General features: G+C 41.8%; 1 protein-coding gene across 4 annotated transcripts in view; it reads right to left on the reverse strand.

The window, feature by feature from the left end:
* Positions 1-17,516, reverse strand: part of Ulk2 (unc-51 like autophagy activating kinase 2) — a 74,560-nt gene extending 57,044 nt beyond the window's left edge. For 2 of the 4 annotated variants that reach the window (XM_027427227.2, XM_035447805.1), the window contains exons 1-5: positions 17,385-17,516; positions 16,178-16,270; positions 14,856-14,897; positions 3,283-3,315; positions 2,352-2,388 (exon numbers count right to left, since the gene is read on the reverse strand). In XM_027427227.2, coding sequence (XP_027283028.1) covers positions 2,352-2,388; positions 3,283-3,315; positions 14,856-14,897; positions 16,178-16,270; positions 17,385-17,474 — 295 coding nt within the window. In that variant the 5' untranslated portion in view covers positions 17,475-17,516. Of the gene's footprint in view, positions 1-2,351; positions 2,389-3,257; positions 3,316-14,855; positions 14,898-16,177; positions 16,271-17,384 lie in introns of those variants that run through there. The other 2 variants (XM_035447804.1, XM_027427228.2) reach the window with 2 other exon arrangements.
* Positions 17,517-22,827: the final 5,311 nt, after the last annotated feature.

Below are 22,827 nucleotides of genomic sequence, written 5' to 3' on the forward strand. Positions count from 1 at the left end.
AATAAAATAAATTTTTAAAAAACCCTGGGGGCTGGAGAGATGGCTCAGAGGTTAAGAGCACCGGCTGTTCTTCCAGTGGTCCTGAGTTCAATTCCCAGCAACCACATGGTGGCTCACAACCATCCATTATATGATCTGGTGCCCTCTTCTGGTGTGCAGATATACATGGAAGTAGAATGTTGTATACATAATAAATAAATAAAATCTTAAAAAAAAAAACCCTTGGATACAGGGGCTGAAGAGATGACTCAGGAATTAAGAACACTGGCTGCTCTTCCAGAGGACCCAGGTTCAATTTCCAGCACCCACATGGCAGCTCACAGCTGTTATAACTCTGGTTCCAGAGGATCTAGCACCCTCACACAGACACACATGCAGGCAAGACACAAATATACATAAAATAAAATAAATCTTAAAAATATTTTAAAAACCTGGAATGAATACATTCTTCCACATCTCCTTTCTCATAAATGCCAAGATATGTGTTCCTTACTGTTAGTGGGTGAGTCAAGTCAATGTCTAGGTCATCAGTGCTCAATCTTCCTAACGCTGTGACCCTCTCATATATTGTGGTGAACCCCAACAATAACATTATTTTGTTGCTATTTTGTAACCGTAATTTTGCTGTTATGGATTGTAATATAAAAACCTGATATGCAGGATATCTGATATGTGACACATAAATGCTGCACACATTTGGGGTTTGGAATTTTAAGTGTCATTTAGTATGAAAATCTACCACAAAATAATTTTGATATTTTTAATTTCTTATTACATTACTAGCTTTTTAAATTTTAAGAAATGTCCATATAAATATATTCTTTGACTATGAAGTTTTAAATTTAATTTTTATGTGTATAGATATATTGATTGCATTATGTATGTGTACCACATGCAAGCCTGGTGCTGAGAGAGGCCTTAAGAGGGAATCATGCCGGGTGTTGGTGGCACATGCCTTTAATTCCAGCACTCAGGAGGCAGAGGTAGGTGGATCTCTGTGAGTTCGAGACCAGCCTGGTCTACAAGAGCTAGTTCCAGGACAGTCTCCAAAGCCATAGAGAAACCCTGTTTCGAAAAACCAAAAAAAAAAAAAAAAAAAAAAAAAAAAAAAATGAGGGCATCAGATACCCTGGAAGTGCAGTTACAGACTGTTGTGAGCTGCCAGGTAGATGCTGGGAAATGAACCCAGGAGCTCTGGAAAGTAGCCAGTACTCTTAACCACTGAGTCATCTCTCCTGCACCACTGACTATGATTTTAATTTTTCAAATGTTTTTATTAGCATCTATAAAACTTTAGATAATAGTTACTTATTCATTTAGTGGGAAAGAAGCATACATATGGAGGTCAGCAGATGACTTAGGGAAATATGTTCTCCCCTTTCACTATGTGGAACCCTGGGTACTGAACTCAGGTTGTCAGGCTTGGCAGCAAGTAGTTTTACCCACTGGGCCAAGTCTCTGGCATATATAATTAGCATATGTTATTTATTCTTATATTAAATGATCTTTTGTATGTATCACATACATACAGTTCATATCACTTCTCATTACCCTCCACAGCCTTTCTCCTCCCACTCACTCCCCCTTCTACTTTCATAACTTTTAAAAAATGTGGTTTTGTTTTTATTTTTTTGAGACAAGGTTTCTCTTTGTAGTCATAGCTGTCCTTGAACTCACTGAGATCCGCCTGCCTCTGTCTCCCAAGTACTGGGATTAAAGGTGTGCACTACCACTGCCCAGCTAAAAAGTTATTTTTAAAGAAATGAAAAGAACTAATGGCTCAGTGATGGTAAGACAGCTGTACTTTTTGAAGAAAAAACTTCTAGTCAGTTTCTTCCCTCCTGGGGAAAGCCCCTCCTCTAACCCCCTTCCTCATCTTCAAGAAAAAAAGTTCAATGTTTGTGTGCATTTAGAAAAACAAAAACAGCTGATCAGCAAAATGATTACAAGTTAAACAAGCACATAAATATTTATTGAGTATTTATACACAAGTTTGGGGCAAGTTTCAGAAACACCTCTCAGAATGAAACAGACTGCTCTTTACTGAGTATTGATAGATAAACATAGATTTAACTTTCAGGGATAGTGAGATGGTTCAGCATGTAAAGAAGTGTCTATGACCAAACCTGACAATCTGACTTCCATTTTGATACCCACATAGTGGAAGGGTAATCAACTCCCACAAATTGTCCTCTGATTGCACATGTGCCATGGTATGTGTACACACACACACTCTCTCTCTCCCCCCCCTCTCTCTCTCTCACACACACACACACACACACACACACACACACACACACACACACACACACACACACACACACATAAAATAAATGCAGTAATAAAATTACCTTGCAAATAATCTGCCAGATCTCCACCATTGCAATACTGATAAATAGAAGAAAAAGTAATTAACATAAAAAGATACTGCTATTGTGGTTAAAATAAAGTATTTTATATCCTGACAAGGTAGTTTACTTCTTTAATCCCAGCACTTGGAAGGCAGAGGTAGGCAGATCTCTGAGCTCAAAGACAGCCTGGTCTATAAGGCAAGTTCAATGTCAGCTAAGATACACACACAATGAGACCTCTCTCAAAGAAAAACAACAGCAACAAAAGGGGGATATTTGAAGTGACCCAACAGGGAAGGGTGCCAAGTGTGACCTGTGTTGAGTCCCTCATGATAGATGGAGAATGAGGAGGGCCAATGCTTGAAAGTCTTCCTGTGATCTCCAAGCCAGTGCCCACCCTCTCCCCTACAGATACACATACAATAAATAAATAAATAAATAAATAAATAAATAAATAAAATACAATTGTCTTCCTATGATCTCCAAGCCAGTACCCACCCTCTCCCCTACAGATACACATAAAATAAATAAATAAAATGAAAATTTTTTTTTGAGAAAGGGACTCTACTATGTAGCTCTGGCTATTCTAGAACTCTTGCCTTATAGACCAGGCTGGTCTCAAACTCACAGAGATCTACCTATCTCTCTCTGCCTCTAATGGAATTATGCGCATTCAACACCATGCCCAGCCAGTAAAATGTAATTTAACTTTAAAAAAGAAAAAGTAATTAAAATAAGGACATTGATTCCAAATGAATTCAATCATTCTGTTAATTTTAGTTTTAAAATCATCTGTAAAATAAAATCTAATTTTAAAGTATTTTAATTATTTAATTAAAACATTTAAATTTAACATTCTTTATGAAGCAGAATCTAAATCATCCAATCAACTTTATTAATACTTACTTGTCAATACTGGTAGAATACCTACCTCCATCACCAGAAAGACAGAGTTGGGTAATTCCTAGAAAAGAAACATGAATATAAATGATGAGTTAATAAAAAATACACTTACTTATTCATTATTGAACTAATAAAATAAACCCACAAAATTCAACAGAAAGTGAAATTAAAATTCTCAGGCAAGAGGAGTCTTTTTTTTTTTTCAATTTCATTGCACTGCTGGGGATGGAACCCAGAGTTTGAGCCACTCTAGGAAAGCACTTCCATGCTATACCTCCAGCTCTAAACTTCTCAATACAATGGTTTTTTTGTTTGTTTGGTTGGTTTGGTTTGGTTTTTCGAGACAGGGTTTCTCTGTGTAGCCTTGGCTGTCCTGGAACTTGCTCTGTAGACCAGGCTGGCCTCGAACTCAGAGACCTGCCTGCCTCTGCCTCCCACATGTTGGGATTAAAGGCATGTGCCACCAACGCCTGGCTTCAACACAATGTTTTAAGCATCTGTTCCTCACAGCCAAATTAAATTTTGATGACACAAAGGTAGGTATCAAGAAGTTAAATTCTGTTTAGAGAGTACTAAAAGATAAATCAGTTTGGGTTATGGATAATGAAAAACAGTAAAATAAAAACATGCTGACCAGGCACAGTGGCATATGAAAAGGAAGAGCATCACAAACTCAAGGCTTCATCAACATAGCAAGACCCTGTCTCTAACCTCCATCTCCAACAAAACCCACCATTATATATTCACCATTTGTGAGAAGAAAGGCTTCATTTGGCCCTCAGGGAAGTGCTTCCACTCAGAAAAGTTTGAGTTGGACAGCAAATGGCTTATAGTCTTTCCTATTAACACTAGCAAACTGATAGCTGAAACACATTAACTAGGACAAGTAGTTTTGGGTTTTTTGTTTATTTATGACAATCATATCAGAAAATTGTTGGCAAAATGGAGATGTTTTATTGTATCACAAAAGATATGTTTAAAGAGTTAAGTAAATTAATTTGAATATTTTTACAATATATCACACTTTTGTAGCTTCAAGTCTGTTGGATTAGTCATTCAGAGACTAAATAGATGACAATTTTGCATTCTTTTAAAATGTAATGCTAAATCATTTTGAACTAGCCCTACATAAGCCAGTGCTGAAATAACTCAAAATGCAATACTTCACAGGCAGCAAGTAACTTCAACAAGAACCCAAATACAAAGACAAGGTGGTCCATGGGAAACAAAAGAGGGCATCACAGAAAAGGAGTAACCAATTCTAGTCAGAAAATGACTTTCCACCATCCACACTATGTCTACAACAAAGAATTAGTGAAGTTAACAATAAGAATCTGAAAAACTTACAGCAATTTTACAAAATAATTTTGACTGCTGAACTTAATAATATCAACTTTGACCTGGAGGTATTTATTGCTCACAAAATACTTGCCTAGTATGCATACTAGGCCCATGTTCAGGTTCCAGCAACACAGAATAAAATAAGTCCCTTCCTCAATTTGGATGTCCGTTTATAGGCCCCCTTTCATTCACCCTTATCAGAAATAAAAGCTGGTGCTTCAGGTCAGGAAGCCAAGCAATCCCTTCCTAGATGTAACCTTTAACCCCAGCACTGAGTATCACAAAGGGCTGCCACAGAGCTGTTCTGCCACCTCACCAAGGGGCTGCCCATTGCAACACTAGACCTGAATGTGGAATGATATCTACAGGAAAGTCAGTGACTTAGGATGATTTGCTTCTTTATTTCTCAAGAGAATCAGATAAAAAGAATGGAGTCAGGTGGGATAGCACACGCCTTCTATCCCAGCCCTAGGGAGTCAGAGGCAGGTGGATCTCTGAGAGTTCAAGGCCAGCCTGTTCTACAGAGTGAGTTCTAGGACAGCCAGGGCTGTTACACAGAGAAACCCTGTCTTGAAAGAAAAAAAATAAAAAGAGTGCTTCCTTCCCTTCCTGAAGACACAAGTTTGTTCCTATTACTCATGCCAGGCAGGTCACAATCACCTGTGACTCCAGCTCCAGGGGATCCAACAACTTGTTCTGGCCTCCTAAGGCACCTGCATGCACACATGTCTACACACACACACAAGTAATGACAATAAAATTTTAAAAAGACTTCTAACAAACAACAAAAAGACAACCCAGGGGATAAACAAGAAACTTCCATGGGAATTCCAAAAAGATATTTAAATAGTTAATAAACACAAATCACATTCAAGCCAGAGACATTAGGAAAATACTAATTAAAATCATAATTAGAAGTTAGGCAAAGTTGTGCACCCCTGTAATTCTAGTACTTGGAAGGCAGAGGCAGAAAATAAGTTCAAGGTCATCCTGAACTACATATAGTGAATCTGAGACCATTCTGGACTATTTAAGCCATTGTCACAAAAAGCAAAACAAAACAAAAAATCAATTAAAAAATTCTAACTGAATTCAATCACTAGAATAGATAAAATTGCCAAATGTTAGCAAGGTGGAGCAGGCAGAACCTTCAAACACTGTTAGCAGCAGTGTGAAGCAATTCACTGGCAGTGTCTACTAGGGGATCTGTACTAACCCTACCAATGAGACATTCTAGAGTATGCCTTTGCAAGACCTATTTCAATGTGAAGGAGACGCCGTCTCTACTTCTTCCAGCCTCTAAAGGAAGTGGGTTTTGGTGGAGAAAATGTGAAAGTAATATATAATTAATGAGGAACTCCTGATTTGGAAAGATAGCTTTAATAATGAGCCAACAGAAGAAAGGGGGAGGAGGAAGAAAGAAGGAAGGAGAAAAAAGAAAGGAAGAGGAGGAGGAGGAAGAAAGCTAGCCTAGAGATGTAGTTCTTCCTAGTATAAGCCAGGCCTCTTGGCTGGATCTCCAGGACCCTGGGTGGGGGGAGCAACATTTTCCAACAATGTTGGGTGTATGTATACAAACATACCTACACTAAAATAGGAGAAAGCTGGGGCTGAAGAGACAGCTCATTGATTAACATCACTTGTTGCTCTTGCAGAGGACCTGGGTTTGGTTCCCAGCACCCACATAAAGATTTTAAAAACCTGTAGCTCCAGTTCCAGGAGATCCAACACCCTCTTCTGACCTCCACCACCACTAGGCACACACGTGGTGCATATATGTGCAATAAAAGCCAACGAACACATAAAGTAAAATAAATATAAAAAAGAGGAAGTTACATATAAGATGCACTAGAGGTTTCCTCTAAAATTAAATGAGAACAAAGTATTTCATTTTTGCTTTATATATTGTTAGGACGTTTTGTTTTTACACCTTAAGGGTCCATTACTTAATTTTTTAAAAGTGAGTTCTTTACAAGTTGAACAGCAGGACCAAGTGGTTCTCTGTAGCAGAATTTACATGACCTGAAGCAGAAATGGAAAACAACAGTAGGACAAAAAAGCAACACAAACCCATTTACTAACAAAGAAAGATTAAGAGAAAATGTTATAGTTCCTAAAACCCAATCTTCCAGTTCTTCTGTTACATTTGCTTGTCTTGAGACAGGGTCTCTCTACATAGCCCTGTCTGTCCTGGATCTGGCTATGTAGACCACGCTGGTCTTAAACTCCTAGAGATCCACCTGCCTCTGTGCTTCCAGTGTTGGGATTAAAGATGCATACCACCACATCTGCACATCTGGTTCTACTTATTCTTTCATCATCTTTCTTCCTTTCTTCCTTCCCTTTTGGTTTTTTTCAAGACAGGGTTTCCTCTATGTAGCTCTGCCTGTCCTGGAACTTACTCTGTAGGGCCAGGCTGGCTTCAGACTCACAGAGCTCTGCCTGCCTCTGCCTTCCTGAGTGCTGGGATTCAAGGCGTGCACCACCACTGCCCATCCAGGCTCTACTTAATTTCTTAATTAATTTCCAATCTTCAGACAAATTCTATGAGCTTTCTCACAGGAAAGAAGAAACGTAATGCCATTCCTATAATCCTAAGTAACCTATATGGTACAATCATACCCATTATAGTGACATGGTTAGTAGTGTTAATTTAACATGGACAAGATCCTAAACAAGTTTTCTGTAAAAACAACACTCTAACTACATTTCCTTACATTTAGGGCCCATCATCTTTGGTCATTTCTGGCTGCTATATCAATCAATTATAGTCTGGGTATCTTAGTAACAGAAATTTACTTCGTGTTATAAGTATTTTTTTCAAATTATGAGTGCCAACCACCTTCTTTTGCATTTAACTGATATATTTTATACACATTAACATTAAATAGTCTTATTTAACCCACAGTTCAATTCATTATGACAAATGTGTGCCTTTCAGATCAAGACATGTAATATTCCCATCTTATTAAGACCATTCTAATTGGTCTTAATAGTAAAAAACATGGAGTCAAATAGTAGGGGACAAAAGCAGAAAGATCAGAAAAGCAAAGCAGCCAGTCACTAGTTCTTACCTCTACCTCAGACCGAAGGAGCGATCCTGTCCTCAGACTGAATCTTCAGGCTGCTTCAGACTAACTGCTGCTCAGACTAACTGAGCTCCTGTCTTCTCCTGCCTTATATTCCTCTCTCAGTCCAGCCATATCCCTGTCTGTCTCCACCTCCTTAAACCTGGGATTAAAGCATTTCACTCCAAGTGCTGGGATCACCTTTATGTGAGCTCTGTTTCTCTTTTATACTAGATCAATTTCATGTAGCCTAGGGTGGTCTTGAATTGACAGTGATCCATCTGTCTCTGTCTTTCCATGCTAGCATTAAAGGTATGCAGCACCACTGCCTGGCCTCTATGGCTAACTAGTGTGGCTGCTGAGATTAAAGGTGTGTGCCATGACTGTCTGGCCCCTATGGCTAACTAGTGTGGCTAGCTTTGCACTCTGATCTTCAGTCAAGTTTTATTTGTTAGATAATAAGCAAAATATCACCAATGTGGTAAAATATTATTTTCAGGTATATGATTTTTGTTTATACTGCTTTTGTTTAACGCTGTGAAGTTGTGTTACTGTGCCTATCTAAAACACCTAGTGGTCCTAATAAAGAGCTGAATGGCCAATATTGAGGTAGGAGCAAGAATAGGAGAGGCTGACAGGCAGAGTATAAATAGGAGAACTGAGGAAAAGAACAAGGAGAGGAGCATGAGGATATGAGGGGCCAGCCACCCAGCTAGCCACAGAGTAAGAAGGAAAGTAAGATATACAGAAGTAAAAATAGGAAAAGGTCCAGAGGCAAAAGGTAGATGGGATAATTTAAGTTAAGAAAAGCTGGCTAGAAACAAGCCAGGCTATGGCTGGGTATTCATAACTAAGAATCAGCCTCCATATGTGATTTACTTGGGAGCAGGGTGGTAGGCCTCCTAAAAAGAACAACAACAAAAACACCAAAACAAAAACAAAAAACCCACCAAAAACATCTCACAATACACCACACTCCCTGACATCTTTTTGCCATCACCTATTACCAACAAGTACTGTCCTGATTTTCCTCATTTTTATCACCCTGTCTGCTGCTTCTTGAAAGTCACAAAAACAGATTTTTTTTTAAAGAAAAATCACACCACCTGGCTCCTATCTTCTCCACAGCACCATCAGCTCTCATTTCTGTATTCTGCTCACAAAAGCCTTCTCCTTGATCATCCAGCTCAATAGCTTAATAATTCTTCCTTCCTTGGCGCTCTCAAGGGAACTCCTTGGGATGCTTACTTGCTGTTGGTGTCTCTCACCAACTCCTAGTCTAGCCTTTCCACCTCCCTATCAAATCATTTCTTCCTTAGCCCCACCCTGGCATCCTTATATTGTTTCCTCCAAAGTTCTGCAACAGTTCTTCACAGCTTTTGGAAAAATTAGAAACTTATCAATTAATGTCATCTTTCACACAAAACTATAAACAAGAACCACTTCTCTAATCACCACTATACTCTGTACTTCTCCTTAAGTGACTCAAGGAAATACTAATCACACAAAAAAAAAGCAACAAACACACCAGAGGCAGCAATGGGAATGTCAGAAAAGAAATAACAAAAGGCAGCCAGACAGTGATAGCCCATGGCTCAATCCCAGCATTTGGGAGGCAAGGGAGTTCCAAAACAGTCAAAAGAAACCCTGTCTTGAAAACTCAAAAAAAAAAAAAAAAAAAGGGAAGAGAGAAAAAAGAAAGAGAAAGACTGGCAAATGTAACAAGATGATCCATTTATTAATGATTTATGACATAAAATGTTTTTAAACTTCAGGGTCCTACTGCTTGAAATAAATTGGTATAACCTTTTGATCACTAACATGATAAGTTTTTTAAACAACTAATTCCACTTCAAGAAAGATAGGAACCCTACCAGGCATGGTAATGCATGCCTTTAGTCCCAGCACTTGGGAGGCAGAGGCAGGTGGATCTCTGTGACTTCAAGGCAAGCCTGGTCTACATAGTGAGTTCCAGGCTAACCAGAGCTACACAGTGAGACTTTAGGGGAAAAAAAGTGAGCTGGGGAGTAGCTCAGTTGGTAAAATGCCTTACAAGTAGTAGACCCTGAATTCAAGCCCCAGAACCCACACAGCACATGCGTGCAATCCCAGTGCAGGGAGAAAGCAACAACAGGCAGGGCTTGCTACCTAGGGAATGAGCCTTGCCTATCTCATGAGAGTTTGGTGAGAGACCTTGTCTCCAAAGGTGGGGGAAGCACTTGACAAAACACCCACTGTGTTTCTGTACAAAAAGGTTAACAAATTTCTCACAGTTAAAAGTATAAAAACTTGCCGGGCGTTGGTGGCGCTCGCCTTTAATCCTAGCACTCGGGAGGCAGAGGCAGGTGGATCTCTGTGAGTTCGAGAACAGCCTGGTCTACAAGAGCTAGTTCCAGGACAGCCTCCAAAGCCACAGAGAAACCCTGTCTTGAAAAAAAACCAAAAAAAAAAACAAAACAAAACAAACAAACAAACAAACAAACAAACAAAAACTGAGAAGATGAAGACTACCACAGCCGGGGAAGCAGCCCTTGGGAGTCTGGAGGCTGCAAAGGCAACTTGAAACTTGAAACATGGTGCCACTGGGGACAGGGACAGCCTTCCACTTGACCAAGACATTCTGCTGGGCTGTATCCTAGGACCCCAGAAGAATGGGCTGCAGCCACCAAGAAGTATATTATGTGCATGGAAGACTAAGAGTGGAGTGTGGTGACTACCAGAAGCTCCCTGACTGCTTACAGCACAAGAAGGATCTATAGTATGAATGAGATCTATAGTATAAGGGTGAATTGGGGTGAAAGGATGCACGGGACCTAGAAATGTATATCAGGAATCGAGTGGATATGTCCCTTACACGTGTTTCTTGGGATGTCATGTGTAAAACGCTCTTTGGCTTTGTGGCCTTCATGGTTTTCATGATCTGGGTTAGGGAGACTTTCCCCACCACCAAACTGTGGAACCAAAGCAGGACCCTTACAATAATCTGTACCTGGAACAAGTTGGCAATCCTACTAAAGAACCTGACCCGGTGGCTCACTATAAGATCTGAGATGGCTTCATGAGCTTTTGTGCCCTCATTCCTAGAGGTTTAACCTTAATGAAATACTTAATAAAACTCAGTACGGGGGGGGGTAATAAAAACTAAGGATTAATGTGCTATAAAATAAGACAGGGTCTTTCTGTGTAGCTTTGGCTGTCCTAGAACTCACTCTGTAGACCAGGCTGGCCTTGAACTCACAGAGATCTCCCTGCCTGCTTGAGTGCTGAGATTAAAGGCATGTACCACCTCTGCAAGGTCATAAAATTCTAAAAGAAATATACCAAACAATATTTACATGTGAGAACTGTCATTTCTTTTCTAATTTGTCATTCTAACAATGTCTGATGGTTTTAACATAATTAGAGGGAAATTGGGTTTCCTTTACGTGTTATCTAAACTACAACAATGTCAGAAGTGCTTACTTTAGGATGCAGATCATATACATAGCATGGGTAAGCCCACTGTGTTTGAACAACAGCACAACAAGAACTAAGAAGTGGATGGAATGCAAGGAAATGAATGAAGAAAGGAAAATTTGCAATTTATAAAAGCATATACAGTCACTTGTGGTGACACACGACTTTGATTCAGCATTTAGAAAGCAGAGGCAAGCAGATCTCTATGAGTTTGAAGCCAGCCTTATCTACATAGCAAGTTCCAGGACAGCCAGGGCCACACAAAAGAAGTACTGTCTTGAAAGGACACACAAAGAAACCAAGTATATACAGGCCAATGAGATGGCTCAGTGGGTAAAGATGCCCAACAGCAACCACTGACAACTTGAGTTCAGTATCTGAGATCTACACAGAAGAAGAAGTGCATCAACTCTTTAAAGCTGTCCTTTGACTTCTAAAACTCCATCACACCACCTCATCACCCGCATACAGATATATATATATATATATATATATATATATATATATATATATATATAGGCAGTATGTTATGCATCAATAGCAGCAACAGCTTTTCCAGGTTCTGCAGTCATTTAAACAAAATTGTAGAGACATCCAGCACTCTCCATTTAAAAAAAAAGTAAAAAACAAAATCCCAGAAAAACAGCACAGTTCTCCGCATACAGAATTTTTAAAAATGTAAAAAACTTTTAAAACAGAAACAGCACATATAGCTGCACGCGCGTGTGTGTGTCTGTCTGTCTGTGTGTGTGTGTGTATACATAAACTTGACACAGTTATCCAAAACTGATAAAGTGACATTCCTGTTTATATAAAGTCTTATACTAGTCTCTAAACATACTATTTCCCCTTTATGAACAAACAGAATCAAAGAAGTAACTCTAAACTATTAGGTCAAGACTGTTTATTTGGTAGCCAAAGGCTATACTTGTTTATTTTATATCTTAGTTCTAGGAGTACAAAATGGGTAATAAAACATTTTCATCCAGACATCTTGAATTCAAAGATTGATAACTTGGATTTTGTTACATTATTTCTAATGATAGTTCATTCCACAATCAAAACTGGTACTAAAAAATGTTTTTCATTCTGAGAGAAAAGACATCTAAATAAAAGTACTCTGAAAGCAAAACCTGCTCTCCTATAACCAGGGTTCTCTAACCCTCTAAGAATGGTAAATGAGAAGTCAATATCATTTAACAATTTTTGTACTAGGCACCAACTTGCACCACCCAGTGCCCTCTGTCCACAGAGAGTACAAGCTACACAAACAGCTCTGAGGAGAATGGACATTTCAGCTAGGGATGCTGATATGAATTTTTTTGTTTTGTTTTTAGAGACAGGGTTTCTTCTGTGTAGCTTTGGAACCTATCCTGGCACTCGCTCTGTAGACCAGGCTGTCCTCGAACTCACAGAGATCTGCCTCCGAGTGCTGGGATTAAAGGCGTGAGCCACCAATGCCCGGCGCTGATATGAATTTAGTTTTGACTTGAGAATTTTTGGGCCCTTTCTTTCTATATTGCTTTGAATTTCACAAATGAAGGAGTGAATTATATCTACTCAATCTGATATTCATATTTTCTGTGTATGGGAGTTTACACTGCAGGTATTTTTGGAAAGCAACCATACTCTATAATCAAAAATTTTAACACTGTACATGGTATTTGAGCTGGAAATTCCAAATCCCCAAGTCAAAGATACTTTCAGAAAGGGTATATTGCTGTCATTTCTGTAAAAGAAAAAACTTAAACATCTTATAACATGGGTTTAGTTAAATATCTTGTGATATGATACGACTAGATAAGCATTATAACAATTCATTCTGTATCATCGCATAGCAAAGTCAAGAACTTTGTCCATCACTTTATTTCTATACTCAGAATAATGCCTGGTGTATGGTAACCACTCAAAAGGTTTGCAAAATGAATGCACCTGAACAATTTTTAAAAATGGACAGAGAAGTTTTTAACTAGGAGTAAAACAGAATCACCTAGCCATCCATTTACTTTACTGGAATTTAACGTCCAGATGAAGCAAAACAGTAAAAAGAAAGGCAAACTTTAAATACTGGGCTTCCCTGAAGTAAGGACTTTAAAAGTATGCTATTCTGGTCCCTCTAAAGGTTTTAGTCCCTGTGCTCTTACATTGAACACACTAGCCACACATGACTCTAGCATGTAAACCATGACTTCTCAAAAGCATCATATACCCTCTAAATGCAAGCCAACTACTTCATCAGAAAACTGGACTTTTCTCCAAAGATTTCCAAGAATGATTCTGACTACAAAGTTTGCCTTAGATGACTTTAGACTCTGCCTCAAAAAAGCAAACACAAAATGACCTTAGAATCCAGATTTCCTATCTAAATACAATAGTTCTAGCATATGCCATGTTGATAACCACACACACACACACACACACACTCTGTAAACATGCACAGCATCCTTGTTTTTACTTCCTACTACTTCTATGATTTACAAATTCTGCTTTCATAAGAAAAAGGGTTTTACCTAATTTTAAAGTTGACCACAATAGTCTTTACATTTACTAAAGGAGTGATATGATAGGAGCCAGCGGTGATGGAGCACGCCTTTAATCCCAGCACTTGGGAGGTAGAAGCAGGTGAATCTCTGTGAGTTCAAAGCCAGCTTTGTCTACAAAGCAAGTTCTAGGACAGCCACAACTACACAAGAAATTCTGTCTTGAAAAACCAAACAAACAAATGCTAGATTTGATATAAACCACAAGTTACTAAGCAATACCACACTGCAGTGTATTTACATTTACTCATGCAACACATTATTATTTTAACCTATGGCTCTATGCTATTTTTAAAAAATTCTTAGAGCTGGTGAGACAGTTCTTAGGCTAAAGGCACTGACCTCCAAGTCTGAAGATCCAAGTTCAATTCCCTGGACTTTCACATGTACACCACAGCATGTATTCACACACACTCAAACACTCAAACACACACACACACACACACACACACCACATATAGACACCCCAAATAAATGCAACCAAAAAAACTTATATATTGAAGAATATTAGTACAGTGTGAAGATGTATTGCTGTGATTGGTGTAATAAAAAGCTGACTGGCCAATAGCTAGGCAAGAGGTATAGGCAGGACTTCTAGACAAAGAGAAAACTCCAGAAGAAGAAAGGCAGAGTCGCCAGACAGACAGGGAAAGGAAACAAGAGGTGCAAATGAAAGAGAGGTAATGCTACATGGCAGAATGTAGAGTAATATAAATGGGTTAATTTAAGTTACAAGAGCTAGTTGGGACAAGCCTAAACTAAGGCCAAGTTTTCATAATTAATAATAAATATCCAGGTCATTATTTGTAGGCTGGCAGTCCAAAGATAGTCCAATAAGAAAGCTTGCTACACTTATATACATGGGTGTTTTCCCTGTATGTATGCCTGTGTGTCATGTGCATTTCTTCCAGGGAGACTGGAAGAAAGCTTTGGATCCCTTGGGACTGGAGTTACAGTTGTGAGGCTCCATGTAGGTGCTGGGAATTGACCATGGGTCCTTTGGAAAACAACCAGTGCTCTTAACCACTGAGCCCTCTCTCTAGCCCAAATAAATCCAATTTTAAAAATTAAAGAAAATTAATGTAACTCAAATTATGTCTTTTCAAGAAGAATTAAGAATTCCATTAGAATTCACTTAAATTCAAATGAAATAAACTTTTTTAAATTTAAAGTTAAGAAATTCCAAAATAAAGTACCTGAACATCATAGAGTGCTACGATATTTTCATGCTGAAGTTCCTGGTAAGGAAATAAACAATTTAAAATATTATTACATATTCTGATAATTTTAATATGCAAATAAAACTCATTTCCATATACACCTATATTATTTCTAGAATATGACACCTTTATTAACAGCTTAGAACAAGTCAATCTATTACAGTATATATATATATATATATATATATATATATATATATATGATCAGACTTACTTAAGGCCTAAATATTTTTTACCACCAGTTCTTTTTTTTTACATTTTATTTGTATGTGTATGGGTGTTCTGGCCTGCTTGTATATCTGTATGCCATGTGGGTACAAAGGCTAGAGGTGTCAATGTCCCTGGATCTAGAGTTAGGAATAGTTGTGAATTGCCATGTGGGTGGCGGGAATTGAACCAAGATCCTCTAGAAAAGCAGTTATCTCTCCAGCCCATCACTGTTCACTTCTTAGACTTCTAATGAGTGCTGTTTGCCAAAAAATGCCACAATAAGTATGGTTGAAGGCTGTCTACCAGTTTTCAATTTTTAACGTTTCAAATAGGGATAAAGACATACATTCCAAAGTGGTTTTAAAAAGCATTATCTGTCTGAAATATAATTCAAAGCTCAGAGAATTTTGTTGTTGTTTTCGAGACAGGGTTTCTCTGTATAGTTTTAGAAGGCTCTCCTGGAACTCACTTGGTAGACTAGGCTGGCCTCGAACTCAGAGGTCCCCCAGCCTCTGCCTCCCAAGTGCCGGGATTAAAGGTGTGTGGCACCACCACCACCACCACCACCACCACCACCACCACCACCACCAGGTCAAACATCTATTCTTAAAAATAGATTCAAAGGGGCCTGCAAAACTATCTCAATGGTTAAGAACACTTGATGCTCTTGCAGAGGACCCAAGGTAAGTTCCTACCATTCACACCCAGCTCCAGGGATTCCAAAAGCCTGCACTGGCCACTGCATTCATGTGCATATTCCCACACATAAATAAAATAAACCTTTCCTAGTACTCTGGAGGCAGAGGCTGGCACATCTCTGTGAGTTTGGGGCCAGCCTGGACAATCTAGTAAGTCCAAATCAACCAAGGCTACATAGCAAGACCCTGCCTCAAAATAAACAAATATGTCTTCGAAAAAATGGCTTCAGAGTATTCAATATTTCAAAATCAAAAACAAAACTGAGCATGCAAAAATGAACAACTAAAAATTTCAAACTTTTACCAAACTTCAAGGATGTCATCAATATGCTCATTTAACTCAGGGTAACTTTTTAATCTAATATGAAATTGTACTCTAAAATAGCATACCTTTAAGATTTTTATTTCCTTTCCAAGCAGAATTTGTGATTTTGACAAGTTCTTTTTATTAATACTTTTAATAGCTACCTCCCAATCAGTTTTCTGAAAAGGAAAAACAGTGTTATGCCTGAAAATTGTAATATATAAACGACTCAAAAACAAAAACTTGTTAAGTGTAAATATATTTTTAGCAAATTAGTGTACATACAGTACTGGGGAAGCATGCATGATAAAAATCACATATCTCAAACCAAAAAACGATTTGATAAATTACACAATACCAAGGCAATGTCCTACAACACAGCCACTAAAAGTAGTAAATACAGAAAAGCATTAGTTGAAAAAAAGTTTACAACCACATAGGAGTTATGGAGAAATGTGTATATAAACTTGGGAAGTGACAGAATTCAATGAAAAGTTAGCCTGGCTGGATTACACTTCTTTTTTCTTGAACTTTAACTTACTTCATAATGAATGAGAAATAGACGACAGTACGCTTTTAATAGGCCCTTTGGCAACAATCAAAACAACCAAGGTCTTTAAAAAAAATTATTTCCACTCCCGATGTGCGTTCTCAAATTCTTTAGATTCTAAAACCTCGTGTGACCCTACTTTCGAAACAGCGGCTTGGGGGAGGGGGGGAATTGAGGCTTGAACTTGCAACCACGTTGTATTACCACATTAGGTTCACTATCTTTCTCGCTTGGAGTTCGTCTAACTCAAGAAGGGGAGACACAGTACAGGGCATACAGGACACAGAGGAAAGCGATACCTCCTAGTCCGAGAAAGCCTCAGGCTAACAGGAAACTTGCCCATTTTCCGCTGGGTGTGCAATTATCCACCTTAAAGGTGACAAGCTCCGGAAAGCCCGGGGCGGGGGAGTGGGGACAAAAGTCCACCAAGCATGAACCCGGACAAGAACGCTGCACCATGCAAGCTCTGGGGTCCTAGTCGCCTCGGGACCCTTGGCTTGTCAAGAGCAGCAAGTCCCAGGGCGTACTCTGGTTACCCGGCACACTGACAGGCAAGAACATCAGTGGCTCGCCGCCGGTCGGTAGGTGGAGCTCGGTCTAGCGGCTCCGGCCTCCAAAACAAACCGAGACAGTGACAGCAAGCACAAAGGCAGGCCGGCTCGGGGCGCCCAGCCCAGCGGCCGGGAACGGGGCGTCGGCTCCCCGGCCTTCCCCCAGACAGCGAGCGAGCGAGCGGCGCTCACCTGGCGGTGCCGCCCCCGGAAGACCACAGCGAAGGCCCCGTGTCCCACGAGGTCCCGCTTGCTGTACTCGAAGTCGCCCACCACCTCCATGGCCGCGCCCCCGGGACATAGAGCGCTTGGGTGGGCAGTGTGGCGGAGAGCCGGGATCAGCACCGCGGACCCGAGGGCCCCGAGCGCGCCCACGGGCGGCGGGACGGGGGCAGCCGCGGCCCCGGGCCCGGATGGACGCTCATGCCGAGAGACCGGAGCGGAAACGGGACAGGCCGCCGCGCGGAGCTGGGGTCAGCGAGGACTGGGCCCGGCCGCTCCTCATGGCCCGGGCCGCCGTCGGCCGCGGGGCTCTCGTCAATCGGCCTGGGTGCTGCCGGGCCGAGGGCACGGCCGCCGTCACTGGGCGTCCCCGGAGCTACCGGCGCGCCTGGTAGCGGTGCAGGGCCGGGGCCGCGCCATTCCCGCAGGTGCGGCCGCCTAGGCTCGGTGCGCCCGCGGCGCAGCTGTGTGGCGGCCGCCGCCCTGGAACCCGCACAGCCGCGGTGGCAGCTCCTGCCTGCTTCACGGGAGCACCCAACGCACAGGCGCGCGCCGGCCGCTCCGCGCCGACTACCGGCCCAGTGCGACGTCAGCGCGTCTTGTAGGACGACGCACTCCAGTCCTGCTCCCTCCGCCGAGAAAAGGAGTGCGCGCCCCAGGACGCGGCGCCAGGCACCGGGGCGAGTCTACAGTCTCTGAAGCCAGTTGGCGAGCGGGTGCGGCCACAGCTGGTTAGTTACCGGCTGCGACCTCCGCGCTGGCGCCTGGGCAGGCTGGAGCCTGCCACGCCCTGACCCGAAGCCACCCTCTAAGGGGCGGATCTTGAACTCCGGCCCGGGGAATCGCTGATGCGGTGCAGGCACCGATGGGTCTAGTGAATGAAGACAAGAACTCCGAGGGCCCGCCTTTCTAATCTAGAGGGCGTGCTGCCAGACTTCCCACTGAAGGGTTAGAGTCTGACAGGCACCTGCACCTTTTGGGGCTCAGAACCTCCACTGAAATGATCTGGACTCAATACTGTGCGCCTTTCTAAAGAGAAGTACCAGTTTGCCTCAGACTTTTTTTTTTTGGGGGGGGGCGGGGAGGGAAGAGGAGATGTCCTTTTATGACTGTTCAGGTAACAAATCATTGTCAACTTTTGCTCAAGGAAGTGTCTTACAAAACCCCAGTGTTTGGGGATGCTGCTGTCTAATTATCTCGTCACCTCAGTTTCATCGTCTGTCCCTGAAGCCCATCTCTCTTTTTAAAAGATTTTGTGTGTCTGGATATTTTGCCTGCATGCATGTCTGTGCACTATGGGTGTACCTGGTGCCTGCAGAGGCCAGGTGAGGGTATCAATTCCGAGACTGGAATTGCAGATGACTGTGAACCACCATGTAGGTGCTAGGAATCAAACTCAGGTCCTCCGGAAGAGTAGCCAGTGTTCTCAACCACTATGCCATCTCTCCAGCTCCCCTGAAATTCATCTTGACAACCAGGTAGATACCCTAAAAACCTCCCGCTTTGAGACAGGCCAAGAATCTGAAAGCAATGTCTCTTTTAGTCGGTTTTCTGAGAACACAATATCACAGACCCAGTAAGTCCATTTTCCATTGTCAAAACAAAATGCCCCAGGCTGGGTACTTTATGAAGAAATGAGATTCGTGTAGCTCACAACTTTGTAGGCAGAAACTCCAAACAGCAAAGCATCAGCTCTGATGAGGGGTTCATGGAGAAAGGCTTCACAGGGGACTATGAGACAGATCACACTGAAAAGGAGCCAGTGTGGGAAGGGACCGGGGCATTGCTCTTTGATAACAACTCAATCTGGAAAGAACTGGTGTCAAGGAGACTTACTACATTAATCCTTTTCATGGGCATTGCCCTGACAGCCTCTCAATTCAACTCACTTCCTACCACACTGAAGATCAAGTGTTCATGCAAGAAATTTTGAGGGATACAAACCATCCAAACCATAGTGGTAAATTATAAAAGAAAGTTTATTTTGGCTTGTAGTTCTTGTCTGAAGTGGAGGGCCTGTAGCTGGTGATGACTTTTCTTGCTGGCGGTCATGAAACCGCACAAAGTATTACAGGGCATCCTAAGATGAGCTCCAGGGACCACTGAGGGGACCTAGGCAAGCCGAGACTTTTTTCTCTTGTGTTAAGGATCAACCCTAGGACCTCACACATGCTGAGCAAAGTACTCTGCCACAAGTTATAACTCCAACACTACTTTTAAAAACATGTATTTGTGTGTGTGCTTTTATTCACTTATGTGAAGGTCAGAGGATAACTTGCAGAAGTCGGTTTTCTCCATCACGTGGGGCACGTGGTGGAATTCAGGTGGGTAGACTTGGTGACATGGCAAGCACCTTTATCCTATCAGATGAGCCATCTCATGGGCCCTCCCTAACTACTTTTATAGCAGATCCACTCTGAAGGCAACATATCAGCATAGTAATCTCATGAATGGATTTGTCTGTTCGTGAGGACAGAACCATAGTCACCTCTTATCAGTCTCCAGTCCCATCTCTTCTTAAGGAGACTAAATCTACTGTGTTTCAGAAGAAACGAACTATACCCAGGCTGTAACCAACTTTCTTCCTCATACTCTCAAAGTCTGGGGCTTTGGATTCCTGTTTCCTTAACTAGCTCACTTCTACCCTTACTGTAAAAACTGACCCAGGTGGTTGTATTAAACATGAAAATTAACCTTCAGAAGCTGAGGGCAAATTAAACAAATCTACACTTGCATTTTAAAAAATTGAGTGGATTCCTTACCTCATTGAAAAACCGTAGTTTATCTCTAAATGTGAACCCTTCATAGGATATAGATTTAATATGACACTCACTGAATGGTAGATCTTTGGATTTGAGAGGCTGTGAGACCTTGTACAAGTTCTTCAACTTTCCAAACTACAATTTCCTCATCTATAATTTTTGGACAAGACCAGCCACTATTTCCCTGGGCTGTTTAGAAGGTTAAATGATGGGAGAGATCACTCAGCAGTTAAGAGAATGTAAGAGGACCCAAATTCAGTTCCCAGCACCCATACCAGGTGTCTTCAGTTCCCGGAGATCAGATGTCCTTTTTTAGTCTCAACAGGCGCGTGCGCGCGCGCGCGAGCACACACACACACACACACACACACACACACACACACACACACACACACACACGGGGGGGGGGAGGGAGAGGGAGAGAAGAGAGAAATATTAGGAAATGATAGTATAAACTGGAATATTATCTAGTATATACAAAGTACTATTTGAGGATTGTTTGAAAATATGCAGCACTTCAAAGCCAACTTTATGCAGCACTTTCCCAACACAAGCCAGGGCCCTCTGGATTTTCCCCTCTGTTTTCCAACCACTCCCCAGCAGTTTTCAAGCAAACTGAACCCAAATGTTTTAGCTTCATGTAGCTAGACCCACCAAGGGCAGTTTACTAACAGATATCCAAAAAACTCTGCAGAAACGGTGAATGTAAAGTACCTCAGTGCAGGACAGCAATAGAGGGAGTGTGATAGTATTTGTCAACCTGAAAGAATGCAGTACCACTCAGGAGACAAGCCTCTAGGCACATCAGTGAAAGAGCTTTTTAGGTTACAGTAGCCTCTGGGCAGGCCTGTGAGTGAGTTGTGTAATTAGGTTCATTGAATAGGGAAGACCTATTCTCAACTGTTTCCTGGACTGCACAAAAAGGAGGAAGGCAGCTGAGCATAAGCGTTCAACATTCTCTGCTTCCTGACTGAAGATGCAATGTGAGAAAGGCTTTACATAGCTCCCAGGTCCAGGCTACTGTGTATCATGGCAGGGAAGTCACGGCAGAGGGAGCCTGGGGGAGCTATTCAGTCACACATTCATCCACATTGGAAAGCAGAAAGCTTGAATGCATATGGTCAGCTGGATGTCTCCTTTTATTCAGTGCGGGACCCCCAAGCCCAGGGAATGAATGACTCTGTCCATTTTTAGGCTTCCCCACATCAATGCCTCAAAGGCGTGCTCTGAAACCCATCTTCCAGGTGATTCTAGGTTCTGCCAGGTTGACAGTTAACATCACCAAGGATTACTTTTGTCAGGGTATTTTTACCACCGCAATACAAAAATTAACTAATCCAGGGTGGAGGCAACACAGCAGGAGTGGAGCTGGCAGCAGCTCCCACAGTGTGTGATGGCAGCAGGACCATAGGGCACAGAGAACCTGCCCTGTACACAGAAGCAGCCAGCTTCAGTGCCGTGTGCCAAGGAGCTTCCTTTGGCCTCCGTACTCTCCAGAGTGGACACGACCTTCCTGCTGCTCACCTCCCTGTCCAAATGAGGACACATTGGCTGGCTGAAAGCACCGGGTACATCTTTGTCTCTGTTTTTGTCTTTGGATACAAATCTCAACCCATGAATGTCCTAGTGAAGATCCCCCAAACTTCCAGCCTTAGTCACGCATTCTATGACAAAGACCCAACAACCAACTTCAAAGAACGGAGATTTGTGTTTGGCTCTTGGTTTCTGAGGTTCCAGTCCATGGGCAGCTAGTTCTATTGTTTCTTGATGAGGCAGAACATTCTGGCAGAGGGGTGTGGAAGCAAAGCTTCATACTTCAAGCATTGAGACACATAGAGAAAGGAAAGGGTCCGGGACAGTTCTCACAGCTGTGCCTCCAGTGAGCCCCTTGTTCTAAACATTGAGTTCCCGTAACCTCTTAGTAATGAACCTTCAAGTTATAAATCCATCAACACACCAAGCAACTGATTAGGTTGGAGTTCTTATTATCCAACTGCCTCTCAGTGATTAGATTCAGCTGGGGACCAGTGTGTCAACACAGGAGTCTTAAGATGTCTATGTATAACGTCACTAAAGTTATAACCCCACATTAGAACATTTCAAGTGTCAAGTCACTTCTGGCTTGTTCTTGCTGTAAAACTTGATCACACCTGTGTCCACAGGCCACGAATGTGCAGCTTGCACATATAGTTTGACAGTGAGGCTCATGATTTTAAAAGGGGCGGGGGTAAAAGCAGGAGGAACTTTGCTAAGGGGGTGTTTAATTAGGACTATGTAGGCAGCAACTAACAAAAGCCGGATGTGATAAAGCTAAGAGAGCTAAGGGGCCAAGAGATGGCGCAGAAGGTAAGGGTGCTTGCTGCCAAGGCTGATGACCCAAACACAATGCCCTGAACCTGCAAGGTGGAAGGAAAGGACTAAAGTAACTCCTGTGGGTTTTCCTTTGACTTCCAAATGCATATGGTAGCATGTGTGTACCCACATACATACACATACTCTCTCACACAAAGTAATGTAAAATTTTTTTAAAAAGGAGCACAGCCAGGTGTTGACATTCCTCCCTCACTCTTTGCCTCACCCATGTCTGTTTCTCTCTTCCACCAAATGCTGGTGCAATCCCAGCATTGGGAGGTGGGGGCAAGAGGATGGAG

This window comes from Cricetulus griseus, chromosome 7, assembly GCF_003668045.3.
Source record: "Cricetulus griseus strain 17A/GY chromosome 7, alternate assembly CriGri-PICRH-1.0, whole genome shotgun sequence".
NCBI lineage: Eukaryota > Metazoa > Chordata > Mammalia > Rodentia > Cricetidae > Cricetulus > Cricetulus griseus.